The 22075-nt window shown below is 40.6% G+C and overlaps 1 protein-coding gene across 6 annotated transcripts in view; it reads right to left on the bottom strand.

The window, feature by feature from the left end:
• Positions 1-22075, bottom strand: part of PLEKHG1 (pleckstrin homology and RhoGEF domain containing G1) — a 283450-nt gene that overhangs the window by 202318 nt on the left and 59057 nt on the right. For 3 of the 6 annotated variants that reach the window (XM_075596564.1, XM_075596565.1, XM_075596562.1), the window contains one exon: positions 3503-3577. The exons of 2 other annotated variants lie outside the window; for them this stretch is intronic. In XM_075596564.1, coding sequence (XP_075452679.1) covers positions 3503-3551 — 49 coding nt within the window. In that variant the 5' untranslated portion in view covers positions 3552-3577. Of the gene's footprint in view, positions 1-3502; positions 3578-13865; positions 13985-22075 lie in introns of those variants that run through there. One more of the 6 variants, XM_075596570.1, reaches the window with a different exon arrangement.

The raw sequence follows: 22075 nt of genomic DNA, 5'->3' as shown, positions 1-22075 counted from the left end.
AACACAAAATCAGCTGTAGTAACATGTGCCTGAGTTTAGCAAGTTATTCTCTCCAGCGGGCACAAAGTTCATTCAGAGCCCAAAGCATTACTTATTAAATGGTTTAATATATATAACAATACAGTGCTTGAATTACAGAAAAGGTATTAAAAAATAAACATACAATTACAATATAAGGCAGAACAGCTTCTTAAAATAAAAGGGGTAAAACAGAAAATCCTATACAGTACATTACCACATGCTATGGATTTTCCCCAGAGAGGCACTGGTTCAGAAGATGAGGTCTGCTATGCTATCCAAGCCTGCCCCTAGTCAGATCTGCCCAGTAACAATCTCCTCCAGACTTAGATACAATATTTTCTTAAGGCACCGTCATAAGCCCACCCCTTTCTACAGAATACTTTGAAATTCAGAGCAGACAGAAACAGTCCTGCCCAGTTTCAAACCCAGCATTTGGTATTTTGTACACAAGTGTAGCTCATTAACCCCTCAAGCACCAAAGGGATTAAAAATACCCAATATCTCATGACATTATCATGACAACGTTTAACCCTCCTTGAAACTAATTGACAGTATTGTTTTTATATAATATTATTATAATATAATTAATAATAATAAATATGAATACAGCACTATATTATTTATATAGTAGACACAGAAACAGTACGAGAAGAGCCCAGGATGGCACCACACCAACCCATGGAGTGAACTGGACACATACGGTCAGGATTCAGTTCAGTTAGGTCAGTACGGTGGTTAAATTACAAGATTATTAAGTAAATAATGTGTATATGTTTGACCTATAGTTCTACAACAGCAACCCTACCCAACCTACAGCCAAAGACTTCCTACAAGACAATGGCTTCAACTTGAGGCTGCACCCCTATTCATATACTCCCCCATAATAATTCAGTTTGCGAATTCGGATTCCGAATCCGTTGAACAGATTTTTAGTGAAAGGAAAAAACAAATCTGCTTTTTTGAGACTGAGCCATGGAATTCTGTGATGGAAAGGAACTGGACAACCTGTGGACATGGATTTTGGCACACATTTTGCCCATGCTAAGTCATTCCCTCATGTGATTGATTATATATATATACAGTGTTCGACAAATCCATTCAACTACAGGCCCGTGGCGACTGGATTTTTACCCGTGGCGACCTCCTCATGGCCGCCCAAGCAGGGCAGGATTGGGGGGCGGGACTAGGTGGCGAGTAGATTTTTTGGTTCGGCGAGTAGGTTTTTGGGTGATTTGTCAACCACTGTGTGTGTATATATATATATATATATATATATATATATACCATACGATACCGTTTGAAGCACGAGATCAGGAGACAGCACTCTGGTAAGTTTGATCACAAGTTTTTGTATTGAAAAAGACACATAAACCGACATTTCGGTCCCCCAGTGGGACCTTTCTCAAGGTGGCACCACCATACGGTATCGTATGGTTTATTATTGCTTTATGGGACAAGCACCTACATATATATAGCAAATAAAAATATTACGTGTGAGCACATTCACATGTGTTAGACAGGTCTGCAACCCTGCGTTCCACAATTATCACCTAGCACAGCAGTGCGCAAACTAGGGGACACGTTAGCCAGAGACTTTTCAGGGGGGGGCCCGGCGTTTACAAACTCTTACCAGGCTCTGGTCACAAGTCTTTATGACAATGCGGCGTCAAATGTAGCCCGTTGCCATGGAGATGTAACGTCAAATGACCCAGCAGCATAATTTGGCGCATCATTAGACGCAAGGGGGCGGGGGAGCGTGACTGACGAGGGATCAGGGAGGGGGCGAAGGTGGAGGGAGTTTGCGCACCGCTGACCTAGTATATAGTGCTTCCACTGCAGCAAGGGATTCTGGGAAATGACATGCAAATGAGCACACAGTGCCCCTTTTGCCATAAATCCATTATTACAAGGAACCCTTAAGCTAATGCTCGCTGTTTTAAACACAGCCTAGGATCAGATGCAAAGCCAGTTAACCCACTCACAGACAGCTGTTTTGACCTTTTAGGTCTCATCAGTGTGAGGTTGGTTGTACTGGTTTTGCAATTTAAGACTTGGGTAGGTTATCACCACACATTAGGCCATGGTGGGTGAAAAAGGTGACTGAAAACCCCTCACCGTATAGCATATAGCAAATAAAAATATTACTTGTGAGCACATTCACATGTCTTTTAGACAGGTCTGCAACCCTGCCTTTCCCTATTATCACCTGGCATACAGCAAGGGATTCTGGGAAAACACATACACACACACACACACACACACACACACACACACACACACACACACACACACACACACACACACACACACACACACACACACACACACACACACACACACACACACACACACACACACGTTCCCCCACTTTCAAATATGAATTAAAAAAAAAACATTTAACAAAATAAATTAAATAAGAAAGACAACCAGGTGGGAACTGCAGCTCACGTTTGATTGTTGGTCCTAGAGAAGTATGCATTTGTTCCCCAGATCAATAGGTAGAAGAATTTAAAGTCACTTTTAACACATGGCTTCATGCTTGCTGGGGTTTACACAAAAATTCCCACTGGCAAAAATTGGATCCAGCCGTGTCTGTTACAGGTTACACCGGGCCCTATTGTTATGATAGGCTAGATTGCACTATGACATTATCTATCTTTCCTATGGTGTGTTTGCTGTTAGATGTACTTTGTGACCACTGGGTGGCGATGCTTTTCCCTAAAATGTGTCAAAATATGCTGGGGTGGGCAGAAGCGTGGGCAACATGTACAGTTGCTTCCTGGCTCCTGATTATCTGAACGTGGCCCTCTAGGTTTTGAAATGCAAACTAATATTTTAAACGTTTCAATTTGTTCAACATTCCTTTTTTTTAATATCTTCAACTCATTTGGATTTTTACATTGGCCATCCCAAATTTCACATTCGGGATCACAGGGAGGCAAGTTTCCTAGTCCAGGGCAGGAGGGGCAAATGAATTATACCCCTGAGAATTGTGTCCCCAAGAACTGAGAGAGATTAAAATGACCCGGGCTGGAGGTTTGGAGAAACCTGCATGAAGAGAAGTTGTCTATCAATACAGAAGAAGCTCTAAGAATCAATTTAACGTCCCTATGCCCATTGGTAACCCTTGCTGATCTCTGCCTACGGTTCCTATTTAAAAAAAATACAGGATAGAGAAGCAGCTTCACAGCTGAAACATAAAGCGCTATATAAAATAAAACTGTACATCATCTGAAAGACCCAGAGGTTTCCAACATCTGGTTTATACGGCAAACAAAATAATCAGAATTAACAGTGTTTAAATTACTACCCAGTGAAGGGTGACATTTTAATTGACACGAGCAAAAGAATTCAGAAAATAAACTGGAGCATTGCACTGCAGAGTTGTAACCTTTCTTACTAAAACGGTGCAATGTTATATTAGACTGAAATGCAACTGGGAAACAGAAAGACTTCTCTCCACCAGCAACATAATACTGACCTTCATTCTGGGACGTGGTTACCGTACCCTCGGGCGTTTTATCTGGCATCTCTGCTGAGACCTGGTTGGCAATACCTACAGGACACAAAGAAATGAAAGGATTCTCATGCACGGCCAAGACATTCCAGTTAGAGGACACCTTTCCACAGGCGGGGGGGATATTGTTTCGGGATAGGTTTCACATCAACTTTCCCTTTTTTTTTGTCTTGAATCTTTCACTGACTATAAAGAGCTGACCTAGCCATTTAAGATACGTATAGCTATATCAGATTTTTTTTTTTTTTTAATGGATTGGTGCACAGCGATTCAAGTAAATTGCTAACGAGCCGTTCAATCCATACAGGCAGCCAAGCTTATTATCTTTTCAGTAGCAGATGAAATTGCCAATGCATTTGAAGCTATTTCAGCAGCAAGAGAAATACAGCATGTATTAAACTCTCGGTATGTGGCGCAACAATTTTCTCCTACCTCAATTTGGCATCATGTGTAAGAAAGTTGTTATTTGGGTTTTCTACATTTGACGCCCATCTTTGGACATTGTAGTTGCTCTAGTTTGTCAGACGAAGATGACAAAATGGAAGCAGCACCAAGATAACTACCACATATGATCGGCTTCGATCAATACAACTTTATCCCATCCTCTTAGAAGTTTATTCCCCAATTCCTCCTTCATACAGGGCTCATTGGCTGAACCGTTCACGTGCCGCGAAAAAACAAATTAAATTGTATTTTCAAAAATCACCCGCGCGGTCACTCTGCAGCGCTCGCGCGCACTATGGATGGCCTCATTGAGGAACACACATTTGTACTTGCGGCGCACAATGTCTACTCATCGTGGCCTATGAATGAAAATTAAAGCAGAAATCTCGCCCATTTGGGGCACTGATCTTTTTACATCATTCGAACCGGGGCGTCCTCCGTATCTAAACTATGCTATTGTTTTTCTCCCCCCGGCTCCAGAGATACTTATCAGTTTGGTTGACAGTGTTACTTCTTTTACATTTGACCGGTAGTCCAAGAGGAAGTCACACTGTCACCCCCTCAATGACGTTGAAGTTTTGCTTGAATCTTTTGTTATTCAATTCCAAGCAAAAGCATACAACTTCGCCTAAGATCCAGATCCACAAAAGTTTGTTTGATTAACTTGTACAAGGTTTTGCAGTTGCTTCCACCCAGTCCTGAAATATGAGAGAGAAAGAGAGCTAGGAACCTCATTTTCTAGAGGTCCCGTTACTGATATACCTGCCCAAACACACCTCTATACAGCATGGGGAGGACATCTGGGCACAAAAAAAAGGATACACCTGGAATTTGGACAATTTGGATATATATATAAAGTATTTTAAAATTATTATTACATTTCCCATGTGTCTCAGGGGGGTTCCTTTCTGTTCACAGGTCCCTCCACATTGTATAAAGGTGCGTAAATAACTTGGGACTGTAATAAATGAGCCCATCTCTACCTATAACACCACTGTATGATCTTTTCTATGAGTAAGACGGGACACGTCTGAAAGTAGCAGCAGTAAAAGTAAAAGAATAAAGTCATGAGAAATTCTGCAGCAACACACCTCTAATTTGACAGTTTCAAAAATATGCAGGTTATTACCCAGAATCCCTGGCTGCAGTGGAAGCACTGTTTGCTAAGCCAGGGGGGCGCAAACGTTTTTCCCTGCGCCCCCCTGCAGGCGGTCCCCTCACCTCCGCGCTCCCCCTCACCCCCGCTCCGGTTTCATTTGACGCCGCGTTGCTATGTCGACGCGTGTGAGAAGCCTCTGTAAACCTAGCTTACTAAGGTAAGATAGGTTTACCGAGGCCCTGCAGCTCCCCCGGCACTTCATTTAAGTGCCTTCGGGAAGAGCGCGGGCCTCTGTAAACCCTGCGCACCCCCCCGCAGCAATCAGTCTCGTGCCCCCCAGTTTGCGCACCGCTGTGCTAAGCGACAATGGGGAGTTACAGGGTTGCAGATCTGTCTGAGATACGCAAATGCAGCACAAGTGGTATTTTTATTTACTGTCCAAAAATAAGTCTGGAGTTTTTTCAGAAATATTTTTAGGGGGTGTTTTGTTCGCATCCAAACAATGCTGCAATTTTAATGTAGAAGATGAGCGAAAACGTACCTCTTGGCTCTTCATTTCAAGAAATGCGCTGCAAGGACAATACGGTACAGTATGGCCATCAATAATAGCATGAGCTAATCTGGCATATAGTGAGAGCAATAAGTCAGAGTAACTTGAAGCAATAAAAATTGTTTTTGGACGGAGTATAATTAAAAAGCTATGAGAAGGATGTTTTGCTCTTGGTAACTGTTCAGCTATTGAAAGCATTCATTCTTTGGCAAGTAGTTGTAAACAATACATGTCGGTCAGGTATGCAATTAATATGTTAACCCCTTCTGCGCTTGACGGCATGCAGCACAATATAACGTAATACACGGCATGGTCTTCTTACACTGATGGCATCGCACTGACCAGACCTCCATTTTTATGAGACACAGAGAAAGATATCTTTATGGTACCACTAATCTATAATTGTAGCCTTGAGTTTTTAGTGTGCTTCCATAGAAATAAGGAAGATGGGGTGGGGCGGAGGGGTCAAGCACAGCTTTGAAATGTAGCTAATATTTAGCTGTCATAATGATAAAGTCTCAGTCTCCGAAACAGAATGGTTTCAGTCCCTTGTAAATGATTTTAAAGAGAGTACAATATGGTGCGCAAACTTTCCCTCCCGCGCCCCCGTCTGCACTCCCCCCTACTTGCGCCCCCCTCCTTACCATGTCTCCGTCGTCAAATGACGCGCGGGGTCACGTGACCCCATGTTGCCATGGCAACGCAGTGTCACGTGACCCCACAGCATCATTTGATGCCGTGTTGCCATGGCGGCGCGTCGCCGGGGACAAGGTAAGTGAAGTTACAGAGGCCTCACGCGATCCCCCCTGCATTTCATTTAAATGCTTTGGGGAAGAGTGCGGGGCCTCTGCAACCGCCGTGGCCCCCAGAAAAATCTCGCAACCCCCTGTTTGCGCACCCTTGGTCTAATGTATGAAGCGTCCTAATGTGTGTGCACAACAGTTCTTGTCGAGTGACTCTGCCAAAGTCACAAGGAGAGTGGACACTTGGGCCCCCATACACTGATCTACAGTAAGATTTATTTGAATCATTTAAAGTAAGAATTTCTTCCTTACGATTTACAAATGCAAAAGAGAACTAATGCTGGGGAGTTTGTAAAATGCTAATTCTTGTTTAGGCTGCCTGGACCAGAAGGAATACTCATACCAACCCTCAAAGGAATGAGTGGCTCAGCGATTAAAGGCACTGACTCTGAACACAATGACATTGAGTTTGAGGAAGGTGAACCTGATTCAATTCCAGGTGTCGGCTCCTTGTGACCTTGGGCAAGTCACTTTATCCCCCTGTACCTCAGGCACCAAAGATTGATTGCTCCTCACCAGGGACTGTGTATGTAACAATTCTTTGTGCTGCTCACAGCGCACTATATTGTACAGTATTTATGAAGCGCTTTGAGTCTTATTGAGTGAAAAGTGCTTTATGAAAGCTGCAACAAAGATTGACACATAAAAACCTTACAGATTTGAAGCAGGGGGTTTCCAGAGCCGAACCCCATTAATTTCAGCTCCAAATAACCCCTGCATCCAGCGATACCTACCTCCGTAGGGGGTGCTGCTATCGCTGCAAAATTTAAAGGTGCAGCTTACGTGAGCCAATAGGAAGCCACAATTAGATTAAAACACACAGTTTTTCTGACTGCAGAGATATCGGCCCCACTATGGAGGTAAGTATCTCTGGAAGGGAGGGGTCCCCAGAACTGAAATTAATGTAATAACCTTTCTTTCTTTTTTTTAAATGTCAACCTGTATTGCTGCTTGAAATAAAGCTGTTATTATTATTATTATTATTATTATTATTATTATTATATGCCTTTCCTTTGGGAATGAGTTGGTAACAACATATTCCACCATTTTCAACAGCTGGAACTGATTGTGAACCCCTCCAGCCCCCCACCCAAGATTTACACTCTAAGTCTGTATTATTACAGCATATCATACAAAATCAAAGACATTTTTCTCTTCAAATAACTAAATGTATAAAACAATGTTGCTCACTGTTTGCTTAGCTTCCAATTCAAGACTATACGCTATTGGCAAAAGGTCTCTGGCAATTTCTCAAAAACCAAGCAGAGGAAAAATTGCTTGTGTCACATTTACGGAGAATAAATCAACTAATGAATTTTACACACATGCTGCAGCTGGCATCATAACTATGGACCATCTTGAATTTTCCCAGTGTATTATTTCCATAGAACCATTACTAAATGCATATTTCACAGACACCACAAGTGGTCAGGAAGCTGCACACTGCTCTAATAGGAGGTGTGGTAATGCAGCCTTTGCTTTTGGATTATATACTGTATGGGTGATATAGGAAGCACATTGGTTAAAACAAGCAATGTAAATTGCCTTCATTAAATAAAGACCTTTAATAGTTAGCTCAACTCTTCACTTGGGACCAACATGGCAGACAACATAGCAACATGCTGTAATTTGTATTTGAAGTAGTATTAGCATTGACAAGTCAAATGAAGTGAAAAATCATGACTGATTCTACAGGTTTTTACAGGTCTTACTTTATCTTTCCATAAAATAACTGAAACATGCATTATGCTAATACTCTGTTTATACCTTTAAAGAGGCCATTCAAACTTGCCGTTTTTTTCATTACTTTTCAGTTTATTACATAGGATTGAAGAAGGGGGGTCTCTGGAGCTGAACCCCATTTATCCCAGCCCTGAGACCTCTTTCTTCTGGAGAAGTAGACGTAAGTGGTCCTGGTACGTAAGGGGTTCTGGTACGTAAGGTGTCCTGGAAGCTGCTCTGCTTGGCTACCATGGTTCACATCAAAGATCCCGCGCCCTGCGGGCCAATAGGGAGCCATGACATCATCTGGTGTAGCTTCCTATTGGTCCACGTGACGTGGGAGTTTTCAACTTGCGGGAGATACTAGCACCCCCTTTCGAAGGTAAGTATCTCTGGAATAAGGGGGTGCCCAATGCAGAGATTAATGGGGTTCAACTCCGGAGACCCCATGCTTCAATCCTATGTAAAAAAAAAATAAGAAAATAAAAAACGGCTTGGATTGCTTCTTAAAAACAGGTAGATTTTATACGTAAAGTACACAATTAAATTTCAAGCACCATGCTCCATTTTATTTACAAAAGAGAACACAAAGAAGTTGTGAAATTGTATGCTTATGTATCTACTGTATTTGGAAATCTTCTATAAAAAATGACAAAGCAATTCTAATTGTACATATATACAATATATATTATATATATATATTGTATATATGTACAATTAGAATTGCTTTGTCATTATATATACACACACACATATATATATATACACACACACACACACACACACACACACACACACACACACACACACACACACACACACACACACACACACACACACACACACACACACACACACACACACACACACACACACACACACACACACACACACACATAATGTTTTCATTATTGTTCTCCTTTTATGTTCCATATGTTAAATAGTTCTCATATGTTTTCCTGCTTCAAGTGTAAAGGCAATGTACTGTATGCAATCTGTAACTACATCTATGTAGGTAGATATGCAACATGTTCACTATAATCTAAATTTAAGTAATGAGAGACACACTTGATACGGTTATGTTTTAGACAATTTGGTGTTTATGTATCAACACTGGGAAAACAACAACCAGATTAAAAAAAATAAAAAAAAATACACATTTCTTAAAGTGGCATTCTTTTTCCCTGAAAAAACAACAACATTGTCTTCAGTTTGGCAGCCAAAATAGTTAAATATATGCTGTAGGCCCTCCTGTATTTTCAACATTTGTAATTCACAGCCTACATTTTGATGATAAATAAAAGGATACCACGCACCTCATCGTTATGAGGTAATAATGTACATTGTAATAATAAAGGTTCCATTAATAATGGAAACATAGAACCACTATTTTTGTCCCCAGCGGGGCCATCATCAGAAACACTGGCTCATTGTTCCCGTTAATACCATTTTACAAGGTGATCCCTTCCATTTGCAAATGGCTACGGTTGTTACAGTATTTAAAACCATTTCTTTGAGGGATCTTGCTCTTCCTTTGTCCATTCTACCATTTTCTCTACATTTTGCCCTACATATATATAATATAATATAATGGGAAAGAATATGTTATCTATGTATGTGAAGTGATTCTCATGTGTAAGGAATTTTGTTTGACTTGGGGTGTGATAATAAAAATGATACAATATTTAGGAACACTCTTGGCCAACTTGGTCATGGGTGTGTCCTGTAGAGAAGACAATGGGGTATATCAATCAAAGTTTTCTGGCTACAAAATAGGTGTAAAGTCAGCATCTGCTTTATCAAAGATTGGCACCTTATCTACTTGCCCCTAGAAACCTGCCAACACATTCTCTTGAATGGGCTACAAATTGTTTTACGGCACAGGTAGGCATTTTATGGCTCATAATCCCATTGCTTTCATTCAGGTCAATATATCAAGGCAATTAGAAGCAAAGCATCAAGCGCCAAAGAAGTGGCTCAGTGAGTAAGGGCACTGACTGATAACAATGACATTGAGTTTGAAGCAGGGGAACCTGGTTCAATTCCCAGTGTCAGCCTCTGGTGACCTTCAGCAAGTCACTCTACCTCCCTGTGCCTCAGGCCCCAAAAATATAAATTGTAAACTCATCTGCTTAGGGACTTTATCTGTAAAGCTCCTATGTACAATTCTTTTCACCACGCGCTATATTGTAATTTTGATGCGCTTTGAGTCCAACTGGGAGAGAAGTAGGTCTTTGCGCTAACTTTTGTAGTTACATAGTTCATTTTGTATAAAAAGAAATAAAACCTACAGTGCTATGTTGAATTTAATTCTTATGGATGATGCCAGCAAGCTTTACATTTCCTGCCGTATTTAGATCCATGATGTTTTTGGAATGTCTACTAATTTTTTTCCCATTAACAGAGTATTACCAAAGAGCATGTATAGCTCATGTGTGTTATGGAACGATGGATGGCATGTATCCAATGACATGGTTGTGGTGCACATTGGTAGAAGACCTCAGCTTTTGTGTACAGTTTTGTCCCAACGCTGCCATTGTTATGCCCATCCAAAATATGGTACAAATGTCACTAGTGTTTTTAATACCAAATGTTTTTATTTCCTTTAAGGATAAATTGTTTCCAGGTCTTGATACAAGTTTGATTTTGGAACGCTTTTGCTTGATTTTATTGGATTCATGATCCACATTTATATGGTCCAAGCACAGAGGCCACTGAATGTGCATATACTGTACTGAACGCTGATATTCATACTGAATGGTTTTTGGTCCTTCCCACTGTTGACTTTTCTATATTGGTTTGATCTATTGACTTCTTTCTTCACTTTCCGTATTATTGCATTACAGATTGTTGTTTGATTCTTTATGTGAAATCCTGTTTAAATAATATTTTACCGCCATCGATCTTCATATTATTAAATAGATATACATATATAGTTATCATAGTGGTTGTGCCTATAATATGTAAGTATTTTGCACTGCTCAGTATGGCCGTTTTTGATGTCAGTGTTTCTCGTATATGGATAATTGTAAAAAAAAAATTGTGATCCTGAGTGCCCCCCATTTGTTTTGAGTGTTTCATGCGTCCCATCTTTTGGGGAATATTTGGTGTAGGTCACCCCCATTTATCAGATCAGAATATCAATTTAAGATATTGTCTTCATCAGAGGAGTGTAGACTGGTCTAAAAGCACATGTAATATTAGACAAAGAGTAGGTAAACGCAACAATAAACACAATTCCTTATGTTAACTATACTATGTTCACTGAACAGGTTTTGTTGAAACATTATGAGAACATGCAATTAATGAGAAACTTGTCCGCCAACATTTTTGGGAGTTCTTCCAACCAAAAAGACAGGAGTTGAGGCTTCATACTTTATTAATAACCACATTACTGTGTAGTTAATAGCCTCTAACCAGGAACGTTTAGTAACATGTATATGTAAAAGCAAGTACGGTTACATACAAAAGCTATCTTATAACCTGGCTGTCAGGTTACAATGGTGCCGTATCTCGTCACCTTGGCGTATTAATCAAAAGCTCTATTAAAATGAGTTGGAGTTTTGCTAGTTGGACTGGTTACCATGGTAAACTTACCTTCCTCAGACTGGGACTGATTTATATAATGGCCGCTGGTGGTCAGCCAATAGTAAACTCTCTAACTCTGAGTTTTGTCATTTAAATAATATTCAGAAATGCATGAGTATATGTCAGTATTTTGTTTCAAAAGCTAGCATCTCCTAAATGATTCAATCTTTCTGATTGTTGGTTGATTTTGCAGTACATCAGCCTATTTGCTCCCTTTAAGCTGCAGTTCAGTTTTTTTGTTTTTGTTTTTTTAAATTAATTTTTTTACTTCAATAGTTTCATGTGTGCAATCTCTAATTACCTAAAGAACTGTATAGCTGCAGGTCAATTCGTTCTCCATGTATTGATAGGTCGAAATTTGGTGACATAAATTTGGTGACATAATTAGTGAAGGGATCTGTTTATATTCAGCATGTCTGTAAGTGGAAGCTCATGAATATTCATGAGCACTCCTGCACTGACATGTGCTAGAGGGAGGGCAGGGCTGACAAAGGGGTGTGCCAGGGCTTGTGATAGGACATGAAGGGGCAGTGCCTTAGCAAATGGCTGTTAAAATAGAATACAAGAAAATTGGTCTTTCAAAGTTGTTTTTTTAAAAACAATAAATGCTAAAAGTATTTTTTCTTACTACAGAACTGATTTATTAAAAAAAAACACACATGCAGGATATTGACTGAACTGCAGCTTTAAGGGGACTCATAGTGGTAATTGATACATGTTTATACAAATCTGGGACGGGGTTGATTTCCTCTGGCTAATACCTTAAGTTTGATGTCACTGTGTGTTCAGCAAGTGCTGGTACAGCCAGAGTCCCCTCTCCCCACCTCCCATTAAAGAGGCAATCCAAGTGGCACTTAAAAAAATTATATATATATATATATATATATATATATATATATATATATATATATATATATATATATACATATATATATATATATATATATATATATATATATATATATATATACATATATATATATATATATATATATATATATATATATATATGTTTTTATTTTAATATATGCAGACTTTGGTTACCTTTATTGAAAACTAGTTACCTAAGCTGCCGATCGATGCATTCTCCTGTGATCGGTCAGCAAAGATCCTGCTTACCAGGGTTCACTAAACAGCTGCCTTTCAGTTTCAATCAATCTTTCAGTCAGTGTAACTCAGCAGCTACAATATATTCTTATATTACCAAGGTAACATATTGTTACAGCTTGCAGCTCAAACTGCTGGGAACATTGGCAACAAATTATTAGAAACAGGAAAGTGTTACAAAGATCTTGCACTGCTGTGGAGGTGGGCTAGTTTTAGAAATATAGAAATCAAATGATGCTCAGTATATTAAAACTCATTAAAATGGCATTAAGAGTTGACCTCAAAAATACACAGTAAGTATGATCTATTACTACAGAATCGATTTATTTAAAAATAAACAATAACAAATACACACATAGGTTATTGCTTGGATTGCTCCTTTTAAAGCAACAACCTTGCTTTCCTTTTCTGTTCTGTTTTTTTTTTAGCAATATAGGTTTGAAGCAGGGGGTCTCCGAAGCTGAACTGTGTTATTTTCAGCCGCAGGGACCCTCTTATTCCCGAGATACTTAACTCCATAAGGGGTGGCTGAAGCAGCTCCGTCTGCGCTGAATGGGGCTATCAAAATGGCGAACTTAAAGCTCCCGCGTCACATGGGCCAATAAGAAGCTGTGACGTCATCCCTTGCGGCTTTCTATTTAAACCTACGAAGCTGCTGCCGGCACCGCTTACGGAGAGAACTATCTCGGGTAGCATGGGGTCCCTGTCGCCGAAATGTGGTTCAGCTTTGGAGAACGTAGAAAATAAGGATATGACCCCCAAGTAACCAGATGCTGCAAAATTGCTAAAAGGCAAACAGTCCCATAATTTCCTGTGTGATGGTAAAAGAAGGTGATCCCAACCCTGCAGCAGTAATGATTGAATCAAAACATAAGCAAGCACACATTAAGTGACTAAAACGGGGTGGGAGCTGTGAAGCAGAGACTGATAGAAGTACAGGGCAACACATATATACAGTAAACACATGCCACCGAGTAAATCACCAAAAAGGAACACACAAACTGCTGACCTTACCGAATCTCCGTGTCACACGATGTGCTGTGTGTATCAACTGGCTGGCTGTGGATCGCCGATGTGCTGATTTGGAGCTGCGTTCCTTGCTGCAGTGGGGTCCTGCATGCTCCGGCTGATCGAGTAAGGAGTAGAGAGAAAAGAGGATCCCACCGGTCACTGCTATCCCTCCGTAGACTCAACCAAGCAGGGTTAATACAAAAAAACAGACATGAAACCACCTCTAACGCGTTTCATCCCGTGAAGGGACTTTATCAAAGAGAGCAGTTTTGGAGAACCACTGCTTCCTACCTATTTAAAAAAACAACAACAAAAAAGCACACACGTTGTGCTGCTTTAACTTAAGAACACACTTGATTGACAAACACGTCCCAATTTAGAGAACCCCCGACGAAATTCAACTCGCCACATATGTGGAATTGCACCTTTTAATATGATTAACTTTCAGTATTTTTCCATCCAAGACAAGTAAAATTCATTTAAAGGAAAGGCCTGGCTGCATCTGAATAGTGTAGCTGGTTTACAAAAAGGGTATTAATGACACTCGTGTTTTCAGGGGATTGATAATATTGGCCCAGTTCACTCTTTCTTGTGCAGCTGACAGTAGGCTTGATTTACTTTGCTTCAATTGCTCGCTGGATATAGATAAAGAAAACAAAGCTAATGGATACGGACCGTTGGATGTTTAAATAAAGAAGGCACAATTAAGCAAGAAAAAAAGGCTGCATGAAAGAATGACGGCCGTTTGTAATTTCAGTACGGAATAATGCTGTCCATGGCCACGTTTTGTTCCGTCTCTATTCATTACAGTCTACATACTCATAATTGTTTAATAGCAGATAATGAAGAAGGATTCCCCACTGAGGCACTGCTCTTTTTTATTCTCATTATTATATACAACAGTGGAGGATTTGGAAATCTGCAATGAATGGAATCCGTGCTTGGATTAATTTTAATCTGATGCAAAAGCTTCTTACTGAGCAGCCCTATACTAGGAATCCACTCTGAGAAGCTATTTTAAAACCGTCCTCAATTTATAAATAAAGGGATAGCCTCGTGTAGGCATACAATTAAGGAAAAATATATATATCCACCTCTGGGTTAGGCACAAACATTAGGAGTTACCTTACAACAGACTTCTGTTCCACTATAATCCGGGCTAAAGTAACATCTACAAATAGGGGTGGGAGTAGGCTTGATTTAGGCCTCTTATGAGGTCCTTGAACCTTGGAGAGGGATATTCGAAGAAATCACATTGTTCCTAGAGAGATTCAACAATTCCCAGGATCTTTTGACCCTGGAAGGTGGTACATTTCAACAAAACCCTCGATCTGCGAGTTGACCAACCTCTCAACTTGTGGCCCTTCAGACATCTTTGGTGCCAAGTGCATTCCCTAAGATCACAATGAGTACATACCACGGATGATGCTAAGAATACCTCTGTTGAATGTCTGCTAATTTATGGAGATGGTCTTTCTTTGACCTGATCAATTCTGCTGTAGGAAATGAATGTAGCAGATGGAGAGTTTCTCTATGTGATAGAGTGCTATTACCTATCGTCACCATCCCTGAAGAGACTTCACTAATATTCAGCCAATATTCTCCAATACCCAGCAAGCTGTACTGAAAAGCAATTTCCACCTTTATCCTCCTCTTTTCTCCATGTGACTTCTCTCCCTGCCATGCACACCAGGGGCCCATATCTGAACAGAGGCCCCAAAAGACAGAGGAAAAGCATCAGGAAAGATGGCAATGAAAATCTTCATACAAGTAAACAGTGTACAGCAAATACAAATATCACTGAGTACATAAACATGTCTCAGACAGGTCTGCTCTTCTGCTTTTCACCATTATCTCCTAGCATACAATGCTTCCACTGCAGCCATGAATTCTGGGAAATGACATGGAAATGAGCACACAGTGTCACCTTTTGCTTTAGCACACGCTTGGCTCCCAGAATCCCTTGCTGCAGTGGAAGCACTGAATGCTAATAGATTATGGTGAAAAGCAGCGTTGCAGACATGTTTAAGACGTGCGAATGTGCTCACACATTATATTTTTATTTTCTGCACACTGTACGGTGGAGGGTTTTTGTCACTTTTTTTTTATCCACTATAACTTATATAATGTGTGGTTATAAATAAACAACCATTTTAAACTTACATCCAAAAGTGTCAGTTCACATCAATGCCCAAGTTTCACTCCGCAGTAGCAACAGGAAAGTACTTTCTTACAGGCACCAAACAAAGTCAGCGTGGTCCCAGAGTTGAATGTGCTTTGTGTGATGACTAGAGATATGTGAATGCCTAGAAATGTGCTGTGAGAATTTTTTTTTGTGTGTTTTTGCAAACTTTTCGCAAAAAGGTCAAAATGTCACCAGTTTTGTCAGAATTTTGTTAAAAGGTTCAGAATATAAAAGGTGACATGACCTGAATTTAGGATCCAGTGACCTGCACATTGACTTTTAATACATGGCAAAAAAAACATTTCTGCAAAGTTTCTAGATCTTTGCAAAAACATTCATTGGAAAATAAAAGCACAAATTTGCCTGGTTCACAAAATTCTGCGATCATTTGGTTCGTCAGGGGGTCCCAAAAAACTTGTGTATTGATGTGAACTGACACTTCTTTATTGAGTTGCACATTTTATTTGAATAGTTATATATACACACATGATGTAGGTATCTGAACCGTGTTAGCTGAGCGTAATAATCAAAAACAAATAGTCGATACGTTCTGTGGCTAACAAAATGCTTTTATTTGTGCGAGCTTTCGAGATACACTGATCTCTTCTTCGGGCGATGTTACACTTGATTAAGCCAAGAAATGTTCTTTCAAACAGGACAGCTAGGAATGTTCTCTGTGGGTGAAGCCTAACCCTCCCCCCTGTGCAGTATGCGAATTATGACTAAAGGTGTTAATTGTTCCTTGATGTTAGAGTAAGCGTGTGTGTGTATGTGTGTGTGTGTAAATCTTAATTTATAAAGCGCCCACAGCGCTTTACAAAAGGAGTATGTAGAGGGGGAGTGTATAACAATGGTATGGGTAGGTATTGAAATGTAAGCAGGTGTTGCATTTTCTGTGCATGTGTGGCTACTATGTGGTCCCTATTGGTATAAAGGGATAGAATTACATTGTATATTAAGAGTTAGACACATACACACACACACACATACACACACACGCTTACTCTAACATCACAAACATTCAGGGGCCATTTAACACCTGAAGTCAGCGGTGCGCAAAGTGGGGGCGGGAGATTTGTCTGGGGGGGCGCGGGCTGTTGCAGAGATCCCGCGCTCCTCCCCAAGGCATTTAAATTAAATAGTCAGGAACAAAGCTGCTCAAAGCTCAAAACAGAGAGTAATGAAATATAAATAATTAAGTCAATGGTGTTATGGACAACTGAGGTAGCATTTGAGGGGGAATATAGACGTGGGTATCAACATATGTTGCTTGGAGAGGTGACCAAGGACAGAACTGTGCAGTGTAGGAGTTCCAATGGACACCGCTACCTGGGATAAGTATAAAACAAAGTAAAAATGTATTACCTTTGTTGATCCCGTCATGTAGCACTCCGTTCTGACTGCATTATTGTCCGGTCTGCGGCGTGGGCGTCGTTGTCTCCAAATCAGCTGCGGCTTCCTTCTCACAAACTCTGTGGAGCTCCCGGTAGTGCGTGTATCCACTTCCGGTCCGTCCAGGAATGCTCCCCTCACTCCGCAAGTTCCGCGAGTAGTGCTCTTTGAGAAAGGGCTTTTAGAGCCTGAAACGCGTAGGAGGTTGTGTTTCTTTGTAGTTTGTTTGTCTTTTTTTCATTTTTATGTAGTTTAATAAACGTTTTTATCCATTGACATCTGGTGAGCTGAGGGTGCTTTTCTTGGACGCTGCAGTCTCCTGCCAATCCATACCTTCCTTCATTTAAATTAAATGCCAGGGGATCGCGTGAGGCCTCTGCAACACTAAACCTTACCGGGATTCAGACGCGTCTCCATGGCAACGTGGCGCCAATGATGCCGCGGGGTCATGTGACGTCACCAGCGTCAAATGACGCCGTGGGTCACGTGACCTGACATCACGTGACCCCAGAGCATCATTTAACGCTGCTGCCAGGCAGGAGAGGGGGCGCGAGACCGAGGGAGGCCAGGCAGGGAGGGGGTTGGGGCGCAACATCAAACGTTTGCGCTCCCCTGCCTTAAGTCATAAATCGCATACTGCTGTTAGGCTTCACCCACAGAGATAACATTCCTAGCCGTCCTGTTTGAAAGTACATTTCTTGGCTTAATCAATTGTAACATCGCCCGAAGATGAGATCACTGTATCTCGAAACTTCGCACAAATAAAAGCATTTCGTTAGCCACAGAACGGTATTTGTTTGTTTTTGTGTATATATATATATATATATATATATATATATATATTTATTTTTTTCCATATATTTACTTTTAGTCCTGATGCCTTCGCTTTGCATTTTGGTAATTTTAGCTAAATTCTAATGCTTATCGGTAGATAGCAGAAATGACTGCATAATTGATACTTTTTAACTGAAGAACCTCAGAAGTATTAAGTATATGGAAGTGCAAGATAACGATTAATAATTATTTATAGATAATATTTTTATTAACAGAAATGAAATTGATTAAATGTGATTAACAAATCACAAATAGTCATTATCTTTAAGAGCTATTGATAATAGATAATGCTCATCGTACGTTAGTGCATAAACCCTAATGAATGTCCTACTACTGAAGTCACTGTGATAGGATCTTGACAGCTACTTTTTTTTTATGTCAAGAAACCTTTTGGTGAGCTCAGCTGTCACAAACCTTCACCAAATACATTCAATACCCCTGTATTTTGGGAAACAGTTGTTCTGAACCTAATTAGCACTGATACACTGATACAGCAAAAACCCTCCATTCTGTGTATATTTCTGTGATCTGCATGTGCCTGCAGAACTCCGTTTAGAACAATGGATTTTATATCTAACCTCATGAAACCAGAGTGTATTCTCAAATTAGTTTAATCATTTGGTCATTCTCAAAATGTTTTCTAAAATGCAATAGCTTTTTATAGGTTATTGCTCTATAAATAGTATAATCATATAATATATCAATGGTACTATACTGTATGTAAAAACAGTTCACTTTGCTAATACATTAGTCCTTCTTAAAATATATTATAAAGTTTAAAGGTAATTGTTTTATTAATTGTATGATATCTGCACTTCGCTACAAAAAGATACATATATATTTAAATATACTGTATACCTATAAAAATGATATATGTGTATGTACAGTATGCATGTGTGTATATATAGTAATGTATAAAGAAAACATACAGTATTTACACTCCTACTCCTCCGTCCTTCACCTAACATTACTTCTTTAGCAGTTAACTAATTAATCCAGATGTTAACGATTACAAATATTTAATTTAAATTAAACTGCTACAGTTTAATACTCACTATGCTAGATCCATGACAATAATCAGAGGAGGAACAAGGTATTTTTTCACCAACTGCACCCCCCATTCTCTCTCTCCTTCTCCCCCATTCTCTCCCCCCATCTCTCCTATTCTCTCTCATTCCCCCGTTATCTTTCACCCCTCCACCATTCTCTCGCGCCCCCTCCCAACATTCTCACTTCCCTGCTTACCCCATTCTCTCACTCCCCTCCTCCCTCCATTCTCACCCCCCCCATTCTCTCTCCTACTCCCGCCTCACTCCCCCCTCTGCCCCCATTTTCTCACCCCCTCCCCATTCTCTCTCTCCCCCTTCCTCATCCTCGCTCTCCCCTCCCTCATTCATTCTCTCACTCCCTCCCCATCCCCCATTCTCACTCCCCCTTCCTCTCACACCCCCCTTCCCCAATTCTCTTACTGCCCCCATCCCCCCATTCTCTCACTCCCCCTCCTACCATCCTCTCACTCCCACCTCTCCCCCCTCTCTCCCCATTCTCTCTCTCCCCCCTCCTCTTACTACCCCCTCCTCTCTCACCCCTCATCCTCATTCCCTCCCCTCCTCTACCTCCCCGTCCACCATTTTCTCACACCCACCTTCGCCCATTCTCTCACGCCCCTTCTCTTACTCCCCTCTTCCCCCCGTTCTCTCACTCCCCCCTTCCCCCCATTCTCTCACTCCCTGCTAACATCCTCTCACTCCCACCACTCCCACATTCTCTCCCCATTCTCTCTCACCCCTCTTCTCAATCCCTCCCCTCCTCTCTCTCTCCCTGTCCCCCATTCTCTCACACCCTCCTTCCCCCATTCTCTTACTCCCCACCTTCCCCCCATTCTCTCACTCCCACTTCTCCCCCATTCTCTCTCTCACTATGCCCTCAGTTACAAGTCCCTACCTGAAGGTGGGGATGGTCCTTCCTGGCGGGAGACAACAGAAGTTGACTGATGGATGCCACCTCCCCCTCTGCTCCCATCACCCTCCTGCTCCTTCCTCCACTCTCCTCTGACCTACCGACCAACCTGCGTCCCTTCAACTGCTGCTCTCAAGGCAATTGCCCCGTTCACTGCCCCTACTTCCGCCCATCACAATAATGAACGATTATAAAAATAGTACAGTACAGAAGACGAGTATTTAATTCCTCATAAAGTAAAGTGCGCAGGAAACCGTGGCATCATAGAAACTGGGTTTGTAAGGCGACTACTCATGCAAGTTAACAAGGTGCAGAAAATGAATGTCAAAAAGAATCCTAAAGTACTAACTACAGTATCAATAACACTAATGTCATCTTAGCATCTGTTCTGTAAAATAAAAGGTTATGCATGAACATTATACATCTGTCTGGTAAACAAGTGACATCTGAGCTAATAAACAGCCTTTATATTTGACCAACTCAGGGTTTAAAAGCTTTGCAATAAATCTGTTGATCAGAATTATTACATGAATAAAAGGTATTTGCAATGTATATATGATACAATACAAGACTATCTACTTATATAGTCACCTATCACCTGAGATCAGACTCCAAAAGACTATTCATGGTCCCAAGACTCAACAAAGTATCCGGACGTTCCTCCTTCTCCTTCCGTGCACCCCAAAACTGGAACAACCTACCAGAGACTCTCATATCCACCACCAGCTTAAGTTCTTTCAAATCTAAGGCTGTCTCACACTTTAATCTGGTCTGTAACTGTTTCATACGCTCATAATATATATTTTCTTTAACTGTGCATGCAATGTCTTGTATATAATGTATACCCTGTTCATTTATGTAACTGTATTTGTAACCATGTATTATTTTGTTTTACTCTGTGCCCAGGACATACTTGAAAACGAGAGGTAACTCTCAACGTATTACTTCCTGGTAAAATATTTTATAAATAAATAAATAAGTATAAAAAATACGCACGTGAATATTCAACTGAAATGTATCCCAAGGAATATTTAATCCAAACATATACACATCTCATTAGATTGTAAGCTCTTCGGGGCAGGGACTGCTTTTCCTGTGTCACTTTTATGTCTGAAGCGCTTCTTCTCATTATGTGTTATTTGTATTATTTGTTATTCATATGATTGTCACGTTTATTACTGCTGTGAAGCGCTATGTAAATTAATGTCGCTATATAAATAAAGATATATATATATATATATATATATACATATACACGTAATCCAACAGTACCCACTGTTTCAATCGGTCCCAAAATGCCCATGTATTCCCAATGTATAAGCCATCCAAATTTACATGCAGGTATAATCAATGCAAATATACCCGCTGTAATAATCAATTGAAAGATACTCGCTGTTATAACCAACCCAAACATACCCACATTTATTAATCCATGTACACCAGCTGATACTGCACATTTCAGCTAAAACTACCCACTGATGCATTCTAAATTCAAATAAAAGAAAAAAAATACAGGCATACCCCGCATTAACGTACGTAATGGGTCCAGAGCATGTATGTAAAGCGAAAATGTACTTAACGTGAAGCCGGTATTGCTGTTCAGGACCTGCTGACAGGCGCATGCGCGAGCTGCCGTTTGCCTATTGGGCAAGGGGAATCAGTGCGTCACTACTCCGGCGGTCTGTAGGGCAGAATAAGTGTCCGTACTCGCGAAGCGAGCGTACGGACACAGGCGTATGGGGCTATTGAAAATATGTCCTTACTCGCGAGTGCACTTAAAGTGAGTGTCCTTAAACCGGGGTATGCCTGTAGTATGTTTATTACAAGTATGATATAAAAAAAA

The sequence above is a fragment of the Ascaphus truei genome, chromosome 4 (assembly GCF_040206685.1).
Source record: "Ascaphus truei isolate aAscTru1 chromosome 4, aAscTru1.hap1, whole genome shotgun sequence".
Taxonomy (NCBI): domain Eukaryota; kingdom Metazoa; phylum Chordata; class Amphibia; order Anura; family Ascaphidae; genus Ascaphus; species Ascaphus truei.
The sequence above is the reverse complement of the archived record's forward strand: the minus strand, read 5'-3'. Positions and strand labels throughout refer to the sequence as shown.